The 19,535-nt window shown below is 41.1% G+C and overlaps 1 protein-coding gene across 3 annotated transcripts in view; it reads left to right on the forward strand.

Moving 5' to 3' along the window:
* LOC138300760 (polycystin-2-like protein 1) overlaps positions 1–9,080 on the forward strand; it is a 2,286,574-nt gene extending 2,277,494 nt beyond the window's left edge. For all 3 annotated transcript variants that reach the window (XM_069240515.1, XM_069240516.1, XM_069240517.1), the window contains one exon: positions 4,847–9,080. In XM_069240515.1, the coding sequence (XP_069096616.1) occupies positions 4,847–5,056 (210 nt within the window). In that variant the 3' untranslated portion in view covers positions 5,057–9,080. The remainder of the gene's footprint in view (positions 1–4,846) is intronic.
* Positions 9,081–19,535: the final 10,455 nt, after the last annotated feature.

Consider the following 19,535-nt stretch of genomic DNA (forward strand, 5'->3'; position numbering starts at 1 on the left):
GGCGTTAAACGTGACAAAAAAACGGTGCAAGGAAATCCATTAGATTTTGTTGTGCCATCTTTTCGACCCCTTAATGGGGGAACACCCCCCTTGCATGCCTTATGCCTGGCGCAGGCATAATGTGGCGCAAGGGTTTATAAAGTTGCACAATGCATGCATTGTGCCAGTTTGTAAATATTGCGCAGAGAAAATGCCACTTTAGTTCCACCTTAGCGTAAAATGACACTATGACGGCGCTAAGGTGGCACTCGGGGCTCTTAAATATGTCCCAATGTTTGTTGGGGTGGGGCGCCAACAGAGGTTGTTGCACAGGGCGCCTCAAACTCTAAAGCCGGTCCTGGTTGATATGGAGATCTGTAAGATTCAAAAGCCCCTGACTAGCCTAGAACACTTGCTGATTTATATCATTCAAGTGTTCCTTACTATTTGGTACCAGTGAGTATGACAAGTTGTTTGTTTTGCTGCTTATTGAAGTAAAAAATAGTGTAAATAAACAGCAAAAACGCTTGTTAACTCAATACTCTGATCTTTTCATACTGTTGCCATGCTGGGGTGGATCGCTGGCGAAACAGGGCTATATACTTGTTGTTAACACTTCTTTTCAAGGCAGTAGAAGCATGGCTGCTAATCACCAATAGCCAATGTAATAGATATGTGATCTAATTAGTCTGTTAGAATACTTGCCTTAACCAATGAATTTTATCAATGCTGGTCTTTTCATTACTGTTTTATATAGCTTGATTTTGTGCATATGTTTTTAAACGATGGTTGTGTATTTTATTATGTGTACTTGTGATTTGCACTTTGTGCTTTTATGCTGCAGAAATGCAGCGAATAGAGTTTGCATTGACTGACTGGCTGAAATCTTATTGTGCTGCACACTTGCTCGGAATCTACGATCAACTCACCATAGTTTCTAGTCCCTCTCAAACCACCCTCACTTGTAGGTAAACTGCATAAGAATATCATTGCCAAATGGTTGATATTTCAGTCACTCAGTACACAACAACGTTCAATCTTCTTGGGATACCCTTGTATATGCTAAGGAATTAGTATATTTTCCCTTTGTGACATTAATAAACTTAGGGGCATATTTACAAGCCCCTAGCGCCTCCTTGCGCCACATTAGCATAACTTTTTACCCTAATGTGGTGTTAGGAAGGCATTTTTGCCGCACCAGATTTACAAAGTGACACACTGCATGCACTGTGCCACTTTGCACCACCTTGTGCCACATTATGCTTGCACCAGGCAAAATCTATGCAAAGGGGACATTCCAGTGCACGGAGGCCCAAAAAATGGTGCACTGAAATCTACAAGATTTCACTGTGCCATTTTTTCCATCATTAATAATACCAGCTAAGAGTAGGCGTTAAAATGACATACCCATTGAAATCAATGGGTCCCCCTGCACTTTGCTGCACTAGCGTCAACATTTTTTAAGTTAGTGCTGCAAAGCACCACAATAGCGTCAAATATTTTGTCGGTATTGTCCTAACGACCACCATGGTGTACCGTATTGTAAATACAGTGTACACATGGTGTCGATAGGTGGGTCAGGGGTGAGCCAAGAAAACTGTGGTATCAATGCTGATGCACCAGTTTCTTGTAAATCTGCCACTCAATGTCCACTTCATGCTTGTCGCTCGTGATGCCGTTCATCTATATCATGGATTGTTAGACAATGGTACATATTCTTCCACCCCAGTGAACATTGTCGTGCTTTTATAACTGGTTCAGTATGTATCGTAATGGATTTAGCTTATTTACATTATTGTGAGCACTCTTTATATCCATCCTCAGTAGAGCCTTCACTACAATCACTTTGCCAACTATCAAATTATACGTTCTTTTGTAGGATAAATTATCATAAATCTTGGCAAATTTTACCAAGAAAGACCACCTCAGCAGCCGAATACTAGGAATTCCAGTATAGTAAAACCTCGGCGTGAGGTTTCTGAGCTGTCCGAGAACAACGTATGCCACCCCCTTTGATGAAGTAATTGGCCTCTGCATTTGGGCTTTTGATCATTAAGTTGTTGCCAAACCTTTTCAAGCTCTTACTTCCTTTTATACGGGCAAATTCAAGAACATTTGAGGCAGTGCAGCTTTCAATTTTGGCTCAGGACTTTGACCCCCTCCTTGCTGTGATCGACTATTGGAACATATTCTTCTTTCAATATATGACAGACTTGTGTTCTTCAGTACCAAACTGTCTACTTGCGGTGGCTTGCTCTCTTAGTAAAACCATTCTCCAAGATGTTTTCCCTTTGTACAAGCTACATTTTTGCAAGTATCATCCTGCCCCTGAATTCAAACCAGTATTTATATGCAAATGCCCCTTTCCTACCTATGCTGCAGTGTATAGGAATTGTAGAGATTTTGGCGCCTTAAACCAGTATCATCAATGTACTCTCTTTGGCTACCTGGCCCTAGTACCATGCCTCAAGTCCTTGAGCAGGGTAAATGGATTTCATGATTTCACTGTGAGTTGAAGCCTGTGGTTAATGGCTCTCCTTGTACCAATATAGACCCATATTGCGACCAGCTCAGCAAATAGTGTAAAGTTTATTGCACCTAATAAAATGCAACTCATCCGAATTGGAGTTTACAGGGTTTTAGAAATGCCAGCCAATTATGACTTTTTGTGGAATAACATGGATTTGTGTGCTTGCCAGACCAAAACCCATATAGTCCAGTAAATATCAGGCGTTTTCGCACCAATAAATATTTTTATCATGAAACCTATAATTGTGATATGTGCTGTAACAGGCAGGGGTGGCTCCTTCACAATGGCGAAGGAGCGTCACCCCCCTGGCTAAGCAAGGAGCTGAAAGATAAAACAATGGCTCTCATTACAGCCCTGGCGGTCAAAGACCGCCAGGGCTGTTTCGTCGGATTGCACTGCCAACAGGCTGGCGGTGCAATCCTGTGTATTACGATGGTCGCACCGCCGGGACCGGCGGTTTACCGCCACGTTGGTCCCGGCGGTTGTAATCCTCCAGGGCAGCACTGCTTGCAGCGCTGCCCAGGGGATTATGAGTCCTCCTCCCACCAGCCTTTTCATGACGGTAGGAACCGCCATGAAAAGGCTGGCGGAAAGTGGAGTCGCGGGGCCCCTGGGGGCCCCTGCCACGGCCCTATGGAGCTTTTCACTGTCTGCATAGCAGACAGTGAAAAGCGCGACTGGTGCAACTACACCTGTCGCACCGCCGCAACACCGCCTGCTCCATTTGGTGCCAGCTCCGTGTTGCGGCCGACATCCCCGCCGGCGCTGCGGGGATGTTGTGATGGACACTGCAGAAGTGCGGCCCCATTGGCGGCCGCGTGGCGGTTACAACTTGGCGGGCGGCAGGGCCAATATTTCTTTATGGCTCAACCGGCACCATGTAAAGGGTGGGGTTGGGCAGGGCCACAGGAGTTGAGATGAGGAGAGAGTGCACCTAAGTGCACATGTGTGTTTGGCCATCCGTCTCAGACCCCAGTGTTGTCTGAGCGGCAGTGCAAGCTGCTCAGACCAATCCTGGCGCTGCTTTCATGCTAGGTTTAGCATGAAAGCAGCACCAGTATTGCAGGGGAGCCTGGGCTGGTGTCCCAATGAATGCTGGGACACCAGAAGAGGATTGAGGTGGCAGGAGGCGGCGGCAACGAAGGCAGAAGGTAAGTTTTAGTTTTTTTAAATTATTTTTTATTCTCCCTCCTTCCATTTTCCTATTTATATGCATGCTGCAAAATGAAGCCCACATAGAAAGAGGAAAACACAAGAAGAAACAAAGATATTTCTCCTCTTTACACCTCCCCTGGGTAGACATAGCATTTTGACGCAATCCTGGGTCTGCCAGTCATGGTAAATCTGAGAATGCACCAAAATCCATAGGTGAATGAGTGGTAACATGCACACTCCACCAATGGGACATCCCTGAGGCAGACTAACGCAACACTATGATTTGCGCTGCATTGTGTTAGTCTAGATTTATCAGCCATCCAGGGCCACACAAGGTGACCTTGTGGCTTGATAAAACTGACTTAGTAGCTGCGTTGCCTTAGTGTCTCCTTGCATGGTGCAAGGGTGATGCAGCACATTGATTAATCTGCACCCCAAGTCTGACTAGTTCATTTTCTTATCATAAAAAGTTAGTGTTTTATCTACAGAAGTGTTTTGGGCCGCGGTCCTCTCGATGATATGCCTCCATTTTGATCTCTTGAATGAACGTTGATGGATCAGGTTGGTAGATCTTAATCTAACTTTTCTGGCTGGGAAGGTTCAATTTCTGTAGATATTCTGGGCCTTCGCCTAGAATGTTTTTGCAGATGGTTTATAAGCCATTAAGTTTTATCGCAGCTTCCTCTCAAATCCAGTCGGATTTACTGTGGTCACACTTGCACAGATTTAGGCACTGTTTGACTACCTGGATCTGTAGCCTGGCAATTCATTTCTCACGTAGGCCTTCGGAGACGATGTTCAGTAATTTAACTGTTCCATTACAAGGCTCTTGTCACCTCCACCCAACGATTGAACTGATTTGGGGGAAAACTGAATGAGAGTTCATGATCATGGTCCGACGGTTGCCCACATAGTGGAAAATGGTTTTTAATGGCATATACGTAAAATTTGCGATACCACATCATACCAAAGAAACAGAGATTATAAATCAAGTCACATAGTAGAAGCATAATGTGTAGCAATGTATTGTTACGAATTTCTGTATGAATGAGCTTGATAATTTATGGAACGTACAGTGTGTGTATTATGAAAACTAACGATGCTTGGTGTAAATTTCATTGGAACATTTTCTAATAGATGCTATGAGCATTTCTAATGTTTATTTTCTTTATTGTTTTAAAGGAGGAACTGCTTAACCAGGAAAAACGTCTTCGAAAAAATCTGGGTCAGCTTGGAATAGAAGAACAAGAAGGATCGGAAACAGAATATATCTTGAACAATGATATCAGCAACGTCTCTCTGGGAGTTACTAACATCTTATATCCAAACATTTCAAATTCATGGTCACATGGATCACAAAATGCAAAAATAACCGGAAGATTTCCTTTCTAAAAGAAAACAAGTCTTTGCCATTACTGTCAAGGATTAGCCAGCTATATATAGGGATAGAATTTGTAACCACCTTATCTAATTTAAAAAAAAAACAGTTTGTATTTTTGTTGGCATTAGAGAAACAGTGAAAACAGTGGGCAAAAGCTTCAAAACATTGAGACTGAGTAAAACATATTAGAGGTGGTCTACTTTGGGATATGCACTTGGGGGTAATTCAGCAGAAACACAGAGGACCTATAAGTCTGATGTAAATTATGGGCCATATTTATCAATGAATTGCATCACCCTTGCACTATGCAAGGGGGTGCATGGGCAATGCAACTACTAAGCCAGATTTATCAAGCCATGCAAGGCCACTTTGCATGAACCTGAGTGGCTTGATAAATGTAGAGTAACGCAACACAGCACAAATGTCTGCGCTGTGTTACTGTGGCCCAGAAAGTCATTCCAAGCGTGTTCCCATGCAACCACCTATGGACTTTTTGCATTCCCATTTTTACCAACACTGGTAAACCTGGGAATGTATCAAAATGCTTCACCTTCCCAGGGGAAGCACAACAACAAGACATATTTTTATTTCTCCTCATTGTTTCCTCTTTCTAACTGTGCTGTATTCTGTAGCACACTTAGAAAGAGGAGAATGTCTCTGAGGATTGTTTTTGTGCAGGAAGATGTCCCACATGCACAACAACAATCCTGCATAGAATGAAGCCATCAAGGACTGCTGGTGTTTGAAGGCAAAAGGGGCATTGCCCTACCATTATTGTGAAGTAGGAGAAGGAAATTTAAGCAGCCTGTGCTAAAAAACTGTTTTTTTTTTTTCATTGGTGATGAATTGGTACTAGCATTGGAGAGTACTGAGCATGTGTGGAGCAAGAAAAGCATTATCATGCAAGGCACAAGTCAGGGCAGGGCCATCACGGTGGTGGGAGTGGAGAAGGGATAGCAGTGCAAAATCTGTTTGCATTTGTGCGTTCCTAGCTCTGCACTAGGGTAGAGTCAACAGAACCCTATCAGATAAAGGGCTGGGGTGGAGTAGATCAATGAGGACAAGAAAGCAGTGAATGGTAACCGCCTTAGTGTGAACTCGCCGTTCTCCTCTATCAACCACTGCTGGTTTGCTTTTTAAAGCTAATGAGCAGGCTGGCTGAGGAGTCCAGAAACTCTCTAGCCTGACTTTCAATTTAATTTGTTGGAGAAGTGTTGAAGAGCACGTTGTCAAGAGGAAGAGCTTTTCATCAGCTTAGCTTACTCATTAGTGAGTGTTTCGATAACTTCATTTACTTTTTAACTGAACTTTTGCCGTCCTCTGCAGTGCGTGTTCAATAAAAGTAAGCCACTCATGACTGAAGCAACAGTCACACCACTGGTTGATTGATGCTCGTTGTTGCTGCAGTCAGACCCTCCAGCATTTCGTGATTTCCAAGTTTAATGCAATATTTGTGTAGTTGCACGAAGTCTGTGTATTTAACCTAACTTTCCTTGAAATATGGAATTCCCAGTAGTAGTATTTGAATACACTCCAAAGCTTTCGTGTTATCATAAAAAGAGGCCTTGCCAGTGCCGCTGAGGCTGCAGGTCATTACTTTCCTTCAGGAAAACCTTAGAGCAGGCACGCAAGTAGTCTTTTGTTTTTCTCCTATAGTTGCACACATTTTGTCATGGTTTGCCCAGGGTCGGAGCGTGGGGCGGAGATAAATATGCAGAATGTTTTGAGAGAAAGAAACTGGTATTGCCCCTCCACCGCCTCCCTAGTATGAGAACTGAATTGAGGAGAGAGCATGGACACATGCTGGTTGACACTTAATTATCTTTTCTTTTTTAAATCTGTGCAGCATGCCTCGTTGACCCACTGGGACAGGCAGCATTGATAAAACCTAAGTTTTAGTACACAAATAAATCAGCTTACAAGCACATACAAATCATTTATAAATACATAACTCCTATATAAAGGATTTTAGTCAAAGTCACCGTCGTATGTCTAAATAAAGGAGTGTGAATTTTGTTTTTGCTATAGCATGCCTCAGTTTTTGTTCCGAGGAAAAAAGGGAGCATTTTTGGATGGGCTGTTCCAGTGGATTTATTTGAGGCTTTAATTGAGGCAATAAACTAACTTTAAACCAGATATGTGTGTGAGGAAAATGTGCCTTTTTTAACAGTACTAAAATAAACTTATGCCTACCCAATAGCAATTTTGAAAATTACATTGTTCTCTATTTACATTTTTAAGTAGCTTTCAAAGCTTGCACATGGTAGGTATACTGTGAGCACTGGAAAACAGGAGTAAGTAATTCAAAATAAATGAACGGATGGTTGTATTTTTATTCTAACCTCATTTTCCCTCATATGCTTTAGTGGGATTCAGAGCACTGATGCGAGGAATGTAGGGAGAGGGAGACGTGGTTGCACAAATGGCACTTCTCTGGAACAGTCACGACTTCGGATTGATTTGTTTAAAAAAGAAGTGTTGAGAGCAGATTTTTCATATGTGCCTACTGGTGTTTGTGGGTAGCAAAAGCAGCCTAAAGTTGATGCCACCGCATGCCCCTGACTTCCGAGGTTTACGCTTCCTTTATCTTACTCTTGCAGATTTTTTAAATCTTTGTGTTCTCCGTTTGTCAAGTTTTAGCTATCGTTCTGCCTCCCCCATTCTTACTTTTCAGCCTTTCTCTGTCTTGTATGATGAGAAAAAATAAGTCCAGGTCTTTAGAATTGAGTGCCAGTGCCCAACACTTGTAACCATTGTCACAATTTAAGCTGCTGCTGCCACATATACTATTAACTAAATAAATACAAAGAACGTTGGCCTGCTCATCAGAGAAGTAGGAGTGCACTGACATGCCCCTCTCTCCTGCAGATACCCATAATAAAGGAAGTATTCTAATGTGGGAGAAGAAGACTCTTTAACTAATAACCTGCATGACTAGATGCAACCTAGTATGTTTGACCTGGGCTCACCTTCCACTCAGAATTCAATGTAGCCATCTTTCTACGGCCTGGTGAAGGATGGACATAATGGACATACAGTGCAGAATAGGTATCAGATATCGGGCCTAGCACAGAGGAGTAAGGGAGAAGAATTGATGATTAAAGCACAAACTGGTAAGGGTGGCTAAACTAAAGAGTACAGAGAGGCACACAAAGTGTGGCAGTGGCATACTCCTAAAAGGATAGTTGAGGATGCAAGATAGGATGGCACACAGAAAGAAATGCGCAAAGTTGGAAAAAAGAGGAAAGCTGTACAGAAAAGGGACTCACTGATGAACTGTAAGAGGAAGTGACGCTTTAGTTTGACCTTTTACAGTCAGTGGCATAGCAAGGATATTATGGACACATATGCAAGCAGGCAAAATAGAAACCTGACCCCTGGGTAGCTGTGAAAAATCAGCAATAAAAAGAATGCAATGGGTCCCTTGCATTCCTGGGGCTCGGTGCAATCTGTTCCTGATAGCTATGCCTCTGTTTCAGATCCTACACCACATGAAAGTCAGCAGACATCCCAGGTGTTGTCTCGACTGAGAAAAACTCTTTCATAACATTCATGAATGCAAATGTTAATTTCAATAGAAAGTTATTGTTCTGCTCACTACACAAATCAACAGAAAGCCTCATGTATACCCCTAAAAGAATTCTTGTGCTGAAACAATTTTGAAGCAAATCGATCGGAGAGAGAGAGACAGATGGAACTGAATCAAAAGCTTGCAGAGGAAACCAAAGGGTGGGTTGTGGAGTTGATATGCACCTTGCTCAGTGCAAGGTCCAGGCAGTCAACTAATTCATTATTCAAGAGTGCAAACCTATTCAAAGATCCTAGGTGGAGTTGACATTGAGGAGGCTTGCTATAGTGCTAATGTCGTCCACACAAATGTTTCCTTTTCTATCTGTGTTGAGAACACATATTATTGATTGAAAAATAATGTGAAAACCGTTTTTATAACCAAGTTAGAGGGGTATGGAAATGTGAATTCGAAAGTGCAGCTGCATTCAGTTTTTCAGTCATTAATGGGAAATCTCAGCACAGATAGAAATAACAAATGCAGAATAATGTAAGGATGTGCATGTTTTCCTTTTAAAGTATGTGACTGGAGCAATAACCAAAGAGCGAATAACTGCTTGTGTAATTTTTGCTGCAGTCCTGGATGGCTTGCGGTGAATGAGCAAGCCACAAAATGAAACAATGCCTAAGCCTTGGCACTATCTCCAAGCAGGCAGAGTATTTAAATGCCTCTTAAGATATGGCTTGTTTTTTCCACAAATACGTTTTTAATAATTTGGTTCCAAAAAAACTATTTTGGAACAGAGTTCAGTTTTATACTACATGGGCCAGGGGCCAGTATCAGCTAAGAATTGTGAGATAAATATATGTAGCCAGATTGCTTTACGTCCCACCACTTTCAAATTTCACCAGCCAGCACTGCCAAGCACCCTTGCATCGCGGCGCAAGGGTGCATGGGTTGGCGATAGGCAGCCAAAGTGCACCAGTGCATGGAAAGGACAGGAATATTCTGTAAAATGCTAAATATGGTACATTCCTGCCCTTTCCCCATCATGGAGTGCAGCAAGGTGGCTTGCTGCGCTGCATGAAGACTTGACAAATATGCCCCTATATTTAAAGGTAACAACTATCAAGCAAATCATGCAAAAATAGTAGGATTCAAACAAAAAAGTAGGATTCAAACAATCAGAAAGTAAAAGGGAAAGAGAAAACCTACAGCCAAAAATTAAACAGCACTACACAAAATCATTGGGTAAATATTATAACATAGCTTAAATCCTAATACATTCTTAAGTTCACTGCCATTTAATTTATCACCAAAAATAATTGTGTTACTGCAGTATTAGTATTGTTAATATTATTATATAATATGTTTTTGACCCATAGCTTTTAAGTTCTCTTTGTTCTTCTTTCAAACCCATGTAATGCAAATGCAAGTGTTTAGATGAAGAAGAATGACACTTTTTCAGGAATGACTAGGGACTCATTATTTGATTAATATTGTCTACTTTGTTCATCCAATAAAACCATTTAAATACATTTGCAAGGCAACAGTACACACATATTTTTGGATGCAAAAAACAATTAATCGTTTGATGAAAAGTCATGTAGTTAGCTTTCTCTAGGCTCATTTATAAGTACGTAATTGTATTGTACTTGGGCATCTTTGAATGAAATTTGAAAAAAAGATCCACAGAGGAGACCTAATAAATACCTTAGCACCACCTATATTTTAAATAGAGGGTTATCCAGCCCATCTGTTATAAACCATAACGCTAGACCTAAACACATTCTGGAAACAGCTCTCACTTCAGAAATGTAATTTCAAATTAGAAGTCCAAACTGTGAATGGAATTTGTCTTTTTTGACATTCATATGCATTCATCCCATACATGCAATCATGAATGTTTGCTTAAATTTACTCTCCTTGAAAGAATTGCAATCACATTCGATAAACATGCCATTATCGGGCGTATACGATTATGTTCCTTGAATGTGGTGCCTGATCAGCGCTCCCCAGTTCAGGTTTAGTGTGAACCGGTGGACAGAAGCTTGGTGAATAATGAAATGACATTCAAAAAATTATCATTTCAGAGTTCTGTGGCACGTTCTTGTTCTTTGTTTTTAGCCGTTCTTTTCCAGTGAAAGCATAACTGAACCCTTGATTTATTAGGGCTTTAAACCCGAGAATAATTGTATTAGCTCCACTATACCTTTCGATATTAAGTGTTTTGGATTGTGACATATTTCTTATGTTTTACCCATTGTTTTGGTTTTCTTGAAACACCACAATCATCTCCTCACAGTTTCCGGTGGTTTGTTTCAATGTAGTGTCTTCAATGTAATCTGGTTTGCTGTTTATTTGGAAATATAAATATGAAGATAGTGGAAAAATGAGTGGTGTAAAACTCAGTTGAGGTAAAAAAAAAATAGTGCTGGTAAGCTGTTAATTCTTTGAAAACGTCTGTCCCACCTGATATTGAGCCAGAATTTGAAGTTATCAAGTATTAAAACGTTTATCAACACTCTTGAGATGAACATCGATTATGATTTTACCACAAGTAACTAGATTTTCTACTACAACATTTTAATCCACAAATCTATAGTATTATGAACCAGAAAGAACCATAAAAATTGATGCAAACCTTTGTGATGTTTTTAGCTGAAATTTTGTTAACTATCTCTGTCAGAAACCTGCTGATCTAAAACCCAAATATTTACCTTGTAGAACCCAGAGCATTGCTAAAATGTGGAAAGTGAAATCATGTTACAAACCTATAGGCCTTTTTTTTACGTTTCAAGTTTAATTTATTGTTTAATGTTATGCCAAACAGGTAATACAAACATTATTTAAAATCAATAAAAACATTATATTACCAATTTAAAAAACATTATTCTTGAACCCATTACTATAATTGTCAACATTGTTAAAAAACGTAACCAATTTATTACTTAATACAAAACTTTCACTATTCATTTAATTAAAAGCAATTTATTCACTCGTTGTATCTGTAAATTTCTAGAAAATGGAAGCAATAATTACATAGTGGCCATTGTAAATCATTTGAAAAATCCAATCAAATGCAATAGTTAAATAGCCGCTGAGTCACAAAAATGGCATTTTGGTAAACTATCCGTTTTCTTATTTGCCAGGTTTTTTTGCATTTTTCGCGTACTATGTTGAGACACCTGACCCACTCTTAGAATCCACCTCCTGCTATCGCTTGCTTAGATGTGCTTTAAATATAATTGCAACTGCCTACCTGTTTTGTGTTGATTATACGAGCATGCATTGACAATTTTGCACGTTTGCGGATCTCACTCTACTGATCAAATTTTTACCAGTTCTTTCTCTAATTTCCCCCCAACCTGCTGTGGATAGAAGGCTAAATGTTTCAAAACCACTGGGTTGTAATTTAAGATCGGGTGTTTTAAATTATCATAACTCAGGGTTGGCTTGGGTAGTATATAAATACTCTATAATCATATGGTGCAGTATGCACACTTGCTCTTATAATACGGTTCCAGCAATATAACACTCTTTAATGATATTTTAACATTATACTTGTCATGCCCAGTTCGAGTTACAAAGCTCAGTTTTCTGTTATATGTCAGAGGCCAATCCAGAGCTTCCAGATACTCATTCAAGTCTAGAATTTTGAAAATTCCTCTTGTAGCATGATCTCACTCCCATGGAGCAACACAGTTACAACTTTCAAATTATATGTCTCTTCCTCCATTGATCTGGGACAAAGCTCGTAATCAAGTCTCTTTAAAGTTCTAGCAACTGCCTTCACCTTCACCACTATAGTTTCTACATATTGCTGATAATTGAAGTTGTTAGTATAAATCACTCCCAAATAAGGATATTCATTGATAATCTCCAATCTCGGGGACTTAAGCTTCTATGTTAGCTCCTTTGTGCTTTTCATCTTCCCAACACCATTTTAGCTACATTTATGTTTAAATCATTGACTTTATGGTAGTTTGCCAGTGTGACTAAATCTCTCTGCAATCCTATAGGTGTCAGATTTAATAGAATTATCAGCATACAATACACCATGCACATGGACTTGGTATCGTTTTGGTGGAAATCAACTAGTATTGTTTAGGATTTGAGTGGTATCAGCAGTACATATTGAAAATAACAAGGGAGGAGAAAAATCCTTTTATTAAACAATTAGATGTTTATATTTTCCAAGATAATTAGCAGGATTCTTGTGCAGGACCCAGTGTGTAACTCCATTATTAATTGTAACAAACCGGATGGTTCCCTAATTCGTCATTCTTTTTCATAATCTTGTTCTATTGACTGTGTCACATTCTGTGGTAAAAGCTATATATGCCACAGACAGAGGTTCTCCTTTAATTTTACATATTAGTCTACCAATAGTTTTAATAAGAGAAAGCCATCTATAGTAGAATGCCCTAAGTCCAATTTTGGCTGTTGATAGTAATTGTGTTGTTTCTGCTAGTTCGTCCACATATTTTAATAAATACTTTAAATACATATTCCAAGAGCAATCCATCAATTTTATGATATAAGAATTCTCATGCCAGTCTTTGTCTAATTTTTTTTATACATTTGGAACTCTAATGCTACATCTCCATGACTCCAAGTGTTTATTGAACAACATTACAGCTTTATATCAAGCTGACGGTACTTGGCCATCGGTTCAAATTAACTTGAAATATATTTGTCAAAAGACCATCTGGGCCTTGAAGATTTTAGGGATTTATGTTTTTTCTCAGTTTCTTTTATAGAAGGAAAATAAATGTCCTCAACTTTGTGTTGAACTATCTTGTAGATTACTGAGCTGTTTACTTTCAAGGTCAGTATTTAAATGGTTTGGCTTTAAACTGTACAATCTCAAAGTATATTCGACCCAGTCTTTTTTTTCTGCAGGGTTAACTACTTCTTTGTTTCCGACTTCCTAATGTATTTCCTATCAGGTCCCAGAACAGTTTGCTTTTTCTTTCCCTAAGGGCACTTATCTTGTCTGTCGACTTTCTTTCTTCTATTACATACTTAGCCTTTTTAACTGGCCATTTTTGGAATGCCCTCTCTGCTGTTGGGTATCTCTGGTAAACAACTATAATTAAGATTCAGGGGCCAGATGTAGGAATAGGGTCAGATGTAAGAATATCTGGTCGCAAATTACTCGTCTCCAATTTCATACAGTATTTTTGCATACAGTTAATATTTTTGAGAATCTATCTATGTACTAATAAGACGGTTCTTAAGAATCTGATTCATAGTGGGTCTCAATCCTACCTACCTCATCAATATAATAGGTAGGTTGCAAATTGTAAATCACTGCAATTGGGGGGGCCATAACAGGTATGGTGCCTGCTGGGATCAACGGATAACCCTGTCTCTGACTGCTTTTAAATAAAGCAAGCTTTTTTTTTTAAATGTAGTCCATTGTCCTTCAAAGAAATGGGGCAGCATTTAAAAACATTTTCTTTATTTAAAAGTTGGCAGTGTTTCCCTGGACTACTGCCTTTTCTTCGACTTTTTTATTTTTCCATTCACAAAAGGGAAGCAGTTCAAAGTGGATCCCCTTCCCTTTTATGAATAAATTATCACCTCCTTTGATATGTAGATAAAATATAAATACTTTGCAACCAGCTTTTGGTAAAAATACATTGATAAATAGCATTCCGATGCAATATTTAGAAGGGCCAACATGCCCCTTCCAAATACTGAATGGGACTCCGATTCTAAACACATTTAGCAATTCAAAACATGTTTCCAAATCATTAAATTCATTTAGTACATAGGAAAAATAGTTTTAGCATTTACAAATTTTCTGATCTACCGATCAGATGGTTTGCAAAAGCTAAAACCCTATGTACATGTGGCTCCATGTTGTTTAATTAAGGCAGTCTATGCTCGGAGTGTTATCGTTTTGCTGCTAGCTTTCCAGCACATAGATTGGCGACAGAAAAGATGACATACCGCCATTTCAGTGGGAACATTTATGTTGTCTAATGCCTTAACTATACCCCATGTCTAGTATCAAATACAAACCTGACCATGTTACATAGACTTTATTGTTGATTTTCTGTACACCATTCTTGTTTTTCTTGGTATAATCCCCCTGAATGAGGATATCCTCCCTTTGTGTTTTACTGATAAAAGTTCAAAAGTCTGTTACTTGTTAACGGTTCACAGGTGCCTCTTTGGTAGGCTGAAGTAGACCAGGGTATCCTTAGTATACACATTGTAACCAGTTTTGTATCTAAATAGGATTTGAGCCACCATGGCCAAAAACACCTTGACAAACCTGGAAAGCAAATCCAACCCATAGGCCTTCCACACACCAGTCGTGTCATTTTGAGTGTTGGTGTCCTACTCTTCCTTAAACAGAAAGTTAGGTGTAATAACGCCTAGGTTTCTTACAGGTAATTCCATCCTTCTGATTGTCCTTTTCTTGCCCTGGGCCTTAACATGTGAGAAGGTTCCACTTCCTTAATAGTCCTTTCTTTTTTTTTTAAACCAGATTTTTTTAGGAGTTTTGCATAGTCATACTTCTCATACATATTTTCCCTCTCTGGGGAAGTTCTTATTAACATTTTATCAGTAGAACAATTCTATCATATATTCTGGCATGCATTATCTAAGTATTGAAATAAGATTATTACTAATGTCAATATAAACAATCCCCCCTCCCGGTCCCTCCCTATCCCTCCCTTCCGAGAACCCTTGTTCAGATGTTGGTATTGCTCCCAAAGTGTCCCATGTAATGCTTAAGTTTGGTTTGATATATTTGTTTGAGTGTGGTCTACTACTCCTCTGTCTTAATTTTTGGATATGAGTTCCGGGTTCTAATTAATAGCTGATTGCTATGATCCCTTTCGCCGTGTATTATCCCACCGGTGGTATTACCATCCGTGGGAACCTTAGGGTGTGGTATCTGCTCTAAGTGAGTCCATTATTACTTCCCAACCCTCTGCCACTTCGGGGGGTCTAATCCCTCTCCTGGATTCACGCTGGAGAAGTATTCCCTCCGCTTTTGCCCATTTAAGTAGTTCACTCTTCCATGTTGGTACCCTGGGGCCCCTGGGATTTTTCCAGTTAGATGCAATCTCCCTTTTAGCCAGGGATAAGTCCAAGTCCTGGAATCTATTTGTGATTTTGTGTTTGACCGAGTGAGTAAAGGCGTGTAAGAGACAATTAGCCATGGAGCAGGTTACTTCCTTACTCAGGAGATGCGCCAAGGTCTGGCACACCTCCGACCAAAAGGGTTCTAGCGTGGGACATTCCCAGAACATGTGGCTGAACTCAGAGCCGATCAACCCGCATCTCGGGCAACACTCTGTTACCTTACCAAAGTATTTGTTTATGCGGACTGGGGTCAAGTAAGCTTAGTGCAGCACGTAAAAGTTTATAAGTTTAAATCTAGCGTTTTGAGTCGCTTTGGGGAGGTTCCTCAAGATGCGTCCCCATTCTTCTTCTGGGATATCCCGGTTGAGATCTTTTTCCCATGTTTGTTGGAGGGAGATCAAAGGCATTATACTGTCCATTCTCATCCTTAACAGTCCTTTTTGTAATACAAAATACCTTTTTTAAACTAGGAATTCTTCCAGTAGGTTCCATAAAAGAGTGTTCTATCCAGAAACCCACCTGGCAACAGCAACCCAGGCCTATAGCCGAAGCTGAAACCCAAAATTATTTGTTGGCAGGAAAAGCCTCAGTTGGACAAGGTCGATCCAGAGTAATGGGATCACTGGTTAGTAGTCTGGGCATTACATCCTCATCTGTCTTCTTTATTCCTGGTCTTAAGGTGAGGACATAAACAAACAAATGGAAGCAGCTTTGGAAACGCACAACAAAAGGCCTAGACACACAGACATTCATAGGTGGTTGTCCGTAACAATACGGGAGCAGCAGACAAAACTGGCCACAAGCCCACTTCAAAGAGTCACAACTTTGAAAGCACAGAATATTCTCTCTGGGCGGTAGCCCAAAGGGCATGCCAAAAAGGAGACACTCAATACTCAGATGCACCAAACGAGATGGAGTAGGAGGGCCTACCCAGAACAGGAGAATATACCTCAGGAGGCTGAACATTCGAGAAAATGCACTGCTCTGTCAGCCTAAGACTGGAGACCTCAGAAGTCTGCCTCAGATGTCAATATCAGGTTTAACACTGCAAGCAGAAAACTGGTTCTGTGCCACAGAAAGGGATACAGGAGTGGAAACACTCGCCAAGTGACCACAGCGAGAGATGCAGGAGTGGAAACACCAGCCAAATCACCACCAAAGGAGCTGAGGCCCACCAAGATCACCCCACAGGTTTTAAACACACCTATACAGAGGATTTGTAAGAAGAAGAAAAACCACGGCACATCGCAGATACGTAGACATTTCAATTTATTCCTCTGTAGTGTCTCAGGAAACACATCACCTGACCCAGTAATACACAATGGGAATGGTGTCATAAGGCCAATACCAATCTCATATTCGGAGAAAAACAACAGACATGTGTTTCGTCAGAATTGACTTTTTCAAGGCTCCAACTCATGGAAGTATCAAGTAGTATTGTTAAGCTCCAATGGCCAATGATGATTTGGAGGTTACATAGCATGAACTATAGAGAGTATCCGAAGACCATGATAAGCCTAGGCAGAAGAGCAGCAAGTGTTTGTTCAAGCTGTTAGAGGCGTCGCATCAGATGTGCAGTGGTTTTTCTTCTTCTTACAAATCAACTGTGGCCTTTTCAAGGTGACATCTCATGCACCCAGTGGCTGGGTGCCAAACCACTTGGGCACTCCTTCCTACAACATAGACTCTATTGCCATGGACTTTGTATCTATATGTTATCTCACTTTTGGAAGTGCGCACCATCTTCACACAGCCACAATCTTTGTTGTTATTTGTGTATATACACCTATACAGGGGAGTTAACAGAGAATTAGAAGGAAAAATATGCAGCAACCCACAGCAAGAGACTACACAACCAAGGAAGTGACAAGGCCAGTGAATACAGGAACATTTCACACAGCTTCATTGAACCTTGTAAGGGAGGCACCAGACCCATTAAGTATAACTCAACACCCAAAGGCAAAGCAAAGAACATGCTAAGAAGAGCAAGCCAAGGTCATTCCAAAGGGACAAGCATAACAGACAGGCCGGCCAAAATAGGCCCTAGCCAAACTGCAAGCCTGCCAAGGGCTGATGCCCTCCAGGACGAGAAACATTGCACACATCCTGAAAGAGGAATGGCACAGCTAACATCCAAAAAGATGCTGAATGGCCATCAATGGTAGCAAAGCAACAGGTCTACAAGCCTATTCCCCATGAAAGGAAGAAAACCAGATCTGTGACATAACCCCAGGATGGAAAGCAACCCAAAGGGCAGGAGAAGAGGGCCCACAAGCCAGCACCCAGAAAGATGAGGGAGAACCAACGAGTCTGAGACCCAAGCCACCAGGCCCACTTGCAGGAACCAGCAAGAAAAGCCAGCAGCTTGAGCAGTTCCAAAGTTTCCAGGAGATGACAATCAGGGTGGCTACAGAAAGTAACAGCTCCAAGCTGAGGCACGATCAAGGAGATGGCAGGTCCGGAACCCAGCATTTGCCACCAGCGATATACCTCAACCCCTTTGAGTTGGAAAACACACATTCAAGAAATACTTGGAGAATTGTAAAGAATCCAAGGTGGCTTGCAGGACCAAGGCTGAAACCCAACAGATGAATGGAATGAAACCAGCAGCAGAGCAGACAGCAACTCCTGGGGAAGAACAAGCCAGAACAAAGGGCCCAAATGTACTGACCATCATACAAAGGAAGGTTCCTCATGTAAAGAACCAGTCATGGTGCAACAAGGGACAGTAGGGATGGATACTACAGAGTCAGAAACAACCACTAGGAATGAAATCCTAAGGAGAAACCCCAAACAGCAGGCCAGGAGGTCTGCCTAGAATAAAGTCAGGCGCAGTATGACTGCACTCAGCCAGAGCCCTGCACTCAGCCAGAGCCCACCCCAGTGGGCAATGGTAGAAAGAACCAAGAGCAACCCCAGTATCTGACACCCAGCATGTCAAACACAGTTCAGCCAGGGGCAGGTGCACACAGCTCACTTGCATGAGGCCCGGGCTCACAAGAATTCCCACCAAGATCGTTAAAGCCACAGGGATATGGGAGAGGAGAACAAGCATATCTGCAGAAGGAGATGCCTTTGGAGCTCTTTTTGATTGAACAAACCCTATTATAGACACATGTACATGGTGACAGTGAAATGTGAATCTTTCACCTTCAAACTGTCAGAGACCTTCACCACCAGAGCACAAGTGGCTGTTTCACAAACAGAGCAGGCTGAAGGAACAGGCAGCAAAACAGGAACTTAGGGCATATTTATGAGAGCTTTGCATGATGGTTTCACCATTTAGCATAGTACATGTGTGACACAAACCTCTAAGGCAGATGTTTGAAGCCACGCAAAGCCACGTTGAATGGCTTTGAATGGTTAAAAAATTCGGAGTAATGCAATGCAGTGCGAATCATTGCGTTGCATTACTCTGCTCAAGGGAGATATTCCATGGGCTTTGCATGGGTGTTCCCACCTAATGAACTACTTCTTCAGAACCTGCGTGCAAAGTTATGAAAATGATTGACTAGACAGATGCCTAGAATACAAGTTTAGTTCAAGGCTGTGGTCATATAAGTATCTTTGTTATTCACTTGCTCATAAATGCTAATTAGATGTCCTGCTGTACTAAAACACATAGGGCCTCATTATGACAATGGCAGTAAAACCCCCCTACCACCGCGGTTATGGCAGCCAACAGACCATCACCTTGGCTACTATCCGTCCGCCAGATTATGACCACAGCCGGACTTCCACCACAAGAAGAGTGGAAATCCGGCCGTGGCCATACTGGCGGATGGTGGTAAGGTGGCGCTGTTACCACCAGCACCGCCACGCCAGTAGACGTCCGCCAGCCGTATCATGACCTATGATATGGCCTGGCAGTG

The sequence above is a fragment of the Pleurodeles waltl genome, chromosome 6 (assembly GCF_031143425.1).
Source record: "Pleurodeles waltl isolate 20211129_DDA chromosome 6, aPleWal1.hap1.20221129, whole genome shotgun sequence".
NCBI lineage: Eukaryota > Metazoa > Chordata > Amphibia > Caudata > Salamandridae > Pleurodeles > Pleurodeles waltl.